Source organism: Aethina tumida, chromosome 4 (genome assembly GCF_024364675.1).
Source record: "Aethina tumida isolate Nest 87 chromosome 4, icAetTumi1.1, whole genome shotgun sequence".
NCBI classification, from domain to species: domain Eukaryota; kingdom Metazoa; phylum Arthropoda; class Insecta; order Coleoptera; family Nitidulidae; genus Aethina; species Aethina tumida.
In genome coordinates this window covers 15,456,720-15,462,239 of record NC_065438.1, presented here as the reverse complement: position 1 = coordinate 15,462,239, position 5,520 = coordinate 15,456,720, and the positions used below count along the sequence as shown (strand labels likewise).

General features: G+C 30.5%; 1 protein-coding gene across 1 annotated transcript; it reads left to right on the top strand.

Moving 5' to 3' along the window:
• The first annotated feature begins 2,071 nt into the window (after nt 1–2,071).
• On the top strand, nt 2,072–3,631 carry LOC109600314 (zinc finger protein SNAI2-like). The gene is made up of 2 exons (XM_020016453.2): nt 2,072–2,283; nt 2,398–3,631. The coding sequence occupies exons 1-2, from the start codon at nt 2,202–2,204 to the stop codon at nt 3,354–3,356; spliced, it is 1,041 nt and encodes a 346-aa protein (XP_019872012.2). The 5' UTR covers nt 2,072–2,201; the 3' UTR covers nt 3,357–3,631.
• Nucleotides 3,632–5,520: the final 1,889 nt, after the last annotated feature.

Genomic DNA, 5,520 nt, shown 5'->3' with positions numbered 1-5,520 from the left:
TATGGTCAAGAAATTATTAAAAAGAATATTGTTTAAGAAAAAAAAGTATTTTTAAAATTTGGAAACTAAATTAAGTTCAATTTATAAAAGTTTATTAGAAGATATAGTACATAATAATAATAACTGAAATTAATGACTGCTTCCAATAAAATTGTGTAGTAAAGAAATTAATAGAAATTAGAGTGTTAAAATAAAATATTTGAGTAAATTTCAGTTGTGTAAACTTTGTGATTAAAAATGTACGTAAGTAATATAAGTATTATTTTATTCTGTCACTTTTATGGAAAAAATATTAATATCGCGACAATTAAAAGTGTAATTAATTAAATATAAAGTATATTTATTATTAACAAAAAAATTATACAATTATTTTGATCACAATTCTAATTATTTGAAAATTTTGAAACTAAATGTAAAAATGTTTATAGGAAATGCTAGATTATTCCTAAACGTAAATTTCATACAATACGTTATCAAATACACATTTTTATATAAATAAATAAATAAAAATATCAATTTTTTGTATAATTTTTATAACGCAGATCTAGATCTTTTCATTCATTCATAAATGGTTATTCTTTAGTTTATTTAATATTGGTAAATAATAATACAAGATAAAACATATGCACGTGTGAGAGATGAATAATGTAACTTAGATTATTATTATGAATAGAGTTTTTGTAACTACTGACTTGACTTACTTTGCTTAGGTATTTTTCCCCCTATGATATTATGTTATGTTATCTCATTTGGTGACTGAATTTTAAGTATCATCCTATTAATATTTTTATATATTTTTAGTTATTATTAAAAAATTAGTACATATTACGTTAGTCAGTAAATATTTTATTAATAATTCATTTTTTATTTATTTATTATTAAATTATATTTCAAAATTTGTAGTCAACTAATTTACAGAAAGTGAAAAATTTAGTAAGTTACGAAATGTTATGAAACCACAAATAAATTAAATTTAAAACAAGTCCAAACTTTTTCACTTTCAGAATGTGGTATTGTTTAATGTAAAAATTGTTTAGTACAAAAATACGATATTATTAAAAAATTATGTAAGTTTAATTTAAATAAATTTAGTATATTTTATCAGGAATTTAGTAATTTTATTTTTATGTTAAAAAACGTATATACAAATTTTATTTAATAAAAAATGTTACACTTTACTTCTGTATTTTTTTTTTTCGTTCGACCAACAATAATAAAAAAAAAGGTATCGACAAATTTAAGTAAAAAAATACTCTATGGTGCCAATTAAAAGAATAAGTATTACTTAAAATTTAATAAATTTATTTTCAGTACAATTGTTAAATTCATAAAATTTGTAGAAAATGAAAAAAAGATTGTGAGATACGAAAAGTCCAAACTTTGTTTTATGTAAAAATTTTTTAATACTAAAATACAATATTTAATAATAATGATATTTATTTCTGTATTAATGATTAAGACTAAGACATAAAAATTTATTCCGAATTATTTGCCTTTAAATCAATTTTACGTTAAAAAAATCTAATTAAACGATATTGCTTAACGCTTATTAAATTGAAATAATAAAAACCCATCTCGCAATCCGGCCGAAAGTCCATTAATCACGGAAAAAAAAGGTTCGCGACATCGCGAGGCATTCAAGTCGCCGCGCCGCAATCACGACCCGCGAAGCCTAGGCTTTTTGTCCCGGCCGATATGTAGCAATTACCGCCGCCGTTCGGTACTACGCAACGCGCCGGTTGCGAAATCCGGTGCAGGCGGCCCATTTCGAAAATCAACACGCCAAACAAGTAGGAAAAAAAATGCCCCAACTGCCACTCAATAGGCATCCACTAACAGGCATAAAGCACCTAACAACATGCCGCACTGTTTTTACTAGAAACTATTCAGAAGTCCACCTGCCCCCCCCACCAAGCCGGGAGCCCCGGAGTCCCATTGGACGCCTTCCGCGGCCCCATTGGCTGTGCGGCACGTGGACACGGCGGTGGGGACCGATTTAATAACCGGGTATTCCCTCTGCCTGGATTCAGAACTGGCTCGTACCTCGTGCAGTACGCACGAACATTTTCTTCCTAGCGGTCTTGGTTTCTCAACACGAATACTTATTAAGTGTTTCAACTGTGACTTGACTTTTATTTCATTTTTTTTTTATTTTTGTGTACATTGTGTTTCGTTGGATTAACTTAGTGGGTGGTTTAGTGATGATAGACGACATTATGGCCAAAAACTACTTGCACTGTCCTCTGAAAAAGAGGCCCGTACCAGTCTTCGAAGACATCTCAGGTGTGTATCTTACTTAAATCACTTCCTGACGTACTGTTTAGGAACTTTAAACTGTGAATTATGTTCTTTGATTTTTCTGTGATTGGAGTACTAAATTTGATTTTTTCTTTACAGATGAACCAGAAGACCTTTCGATCTCAAGCCGTCTCCAGTCGGTGTCGCCGGTCTCCAGCCCAGAATCGGCTCCGATTTCGCCTTCTTCCACACCAACATCTCCAGCGAGTTCACCGCCAAGGTACTCGTCGCCCCAGCTCACCTTCCACCAGCAGCCCATCAAAGTGGAGGCTCGTCTGCCTTACTCGGCACCAATCAGCCCCGATTTCGCACCCCAAACCTGGCACAGGAGCGATGCCCCCCTTTACCACCCATATTACATGTATCCCCATTACGATTACATCGGAATGGGCCCTTCGTCGCCTTACAGCGACAACTCCCTGTCGCCGCCGCATCACATGCAGCTACCCCTTCAACCCCTGGCCCTCAGACCGACGAACTACTTGTCCATGGACCAGCACTCCCTCAGCCCCAACTCCTCGACCACGTCGCCGCCCCCGGAAAGCGTGAACGCCGAAGACCTGTCCGAGAAGCGACTCAAAGGCATCAGACACCAGTGCCCGGACTGCGGCAAGAGCTACTCCACCTTCTCCGGACTGTCGAAACACCGCCAGTTCCACTGTGCCGCCGGCGACGGGCCGAAGAAGTCCTTCAGTTGCAAGTTCTGTGAAAAAGTTTACGTATCGCTCGGTGCCCTCAAGATGCACATCAGGACGCACACGTTGCCATGTAAGTGCTCGATCTGCGGCAAAGCGTTCTCGAGACCTTGGCTGTTGCAAGGCCACATCCGCACACACACGGGCGAAAAACCGTTTTCGTGCAGCTACTGCAACAGGGCGTTCGCCGACCGATCGAATCTCAGGGCCCATCTGCAGACGCACTCGGACGTCAAGAAGTACTCGTGCACCACGTGCACGAAGACGTTCTCGAGGATGTCGCTGCTGACCAAGCACACGGAGGGCGGATGCACCGCCGGGCCGCAGATGCTGATGAAAAGTGAACAAATTTACGGTTGTTAGGATTTATCTGTTTTCCCGTTTTTACTGTTCTGACCAGAACATTCCTCAAGTGGTTCCTTTTATTTCTTATTAATTTTTTTTTGCGAAGCAGTATTTATTTGTCGTTTATTAAAAAGTTAAAATAATACAGTGCCTTTGAAAAAGACTGAGATACTAAAAAATTATGTACAAATATATCCTACCACGTTTTGTGAATATAAGTTTAATTTTAAGAAAATTAATATATTTTATGTAAATATTTTATCGGAAATCTAGTCAATGTTATTTTTATGCCATTGTATAGTGCCTTATTTAGTTTTTATTAAAAAACGTATATACAAATTTTATTTAATAAAAAATGTTAAACTTTACTTCTGTGTTTTTTTTCTCTCTCGTGTGATCAACAACAAACACAAGAGGTAAGTAATTGAAAATTTACTCTAAGTTGTCAATTAAAAAGATAAACAGTACTTGAATTTTAATAAATTGTTTTTGTCAGTATTATTTACATATGCACATTTTATTGAATACATAAATTCGATTTAAAATATACACATGTTTTTACATAAATAATAATAAATTGTTCTCAATGTATCCACCCACTATAACAATATTGCAACATTTATTTTATTATTTTCTCCTAATTTTTTTCATTATATTTTATTTTCTTTATTTATTTAATTATTATTATTATTATTTTTTTTTTTTTTGAAAAACATTTTCCATTTAGAGTTATTATATCAATATATTTTATGTCAATATTTTATTGAGATTTTTATAAAAAAACGTATATATAAATTTTATTTACACTTTACTTCTGAGTTATTTTTGTTTAATCAAAAATAAACACAAAAAAGTGTTGACAAAATTAAGGAAAGTATATTAATCAAAAAAAATAATCAATAGTACCAATTAAAAAGATTAAATGAACACTTAAACTAAAAAAATTAATAAATTTTACATAAACATTTTATGGGAAATTTACTCATTGCTATTTCTATACCATTGTATATTCTATACCATTGTATGTATTATATTATTTAATAAAATATGTTAAATTATACTTTTATGTCATTTCTGTTTAACTAACAATAAACACAAAAGAGTGTTGTCAAAGATAAGGGAAGTACTTTAATCAATAAATATTCTACGGTACCAATTAAATGAATACGTAGGACTTGAACTGTACTAAGATTAAATTTTAAATAAATATTTTATGGGGAATCTAGTGCATGTTATTTCTATGCCATTGTATAGTTCTTTACCTAATTTTTATTGAAAAACATATATACAAATTTTATTTAATAAAATATGTTAAACTATACTTCTATGTTATTTTTGTTTGATCAACATTAAGCAGAAAAGAGTGTTGACAAAGTTAAGGAAAGTATTCTAATCAAAAAAATATTCTGTGTGCCAATTAAAGGGCTTAAAAGGATACATATTACTTAAACTGTAATAAGAAAATTAATAAATTTTACAGAAATATTTTGTGAGAAATTTAGCTATTGTAATTGTATATTTTTTTATTTAGTTTTTATTAAAAAATGTATATACACATTTTATTTAATAAAATGTGTTAAACCATATTTCTATGTTATTTTTGTTTGATCAACAATAAATACAAAAAAGTGTTGACACAGTTAAGGGAAGTATTTTAATTAAAAAAATACCTTATGGTGTCATTTAAATAGATAAATAGTATTTGAATTTTAATAAATTGGTCTGGTCAGTATTGTTTGCATATGCACATTTATTAAATACTCGATTTAAATATATACACATGTATTTACATAAATAATAATAATAAATTTAATAAAAAAATTGTTCACAATGCGTCCACCCACTTTAACATGATTGCATCATTTATTTTGTTATATTCTTTTAATTTTGAAATTGTATTTTATATTAAACTAAAATTTTCCTTTGGTTTTTTATTTTTTCATAAAACAGTATTTCTCATTTATAAAAAGAAAAACAATGTCTTTGAAAAAGATTGAATTACTAAAAAATTATGTATTATACAACGTTTGTAAATGGAAGTATAAAATTTAAGAAAAATATTGCCTTATTTAGTTTTTATTAAATCACCAATAAAAAGAAAAATGTGTTGACAAGGTTAAGGCCTTAACCTTCTTAATTAAAAAAAAAAAATACTCTAAAGTGCCAATTAATAGAATAAATA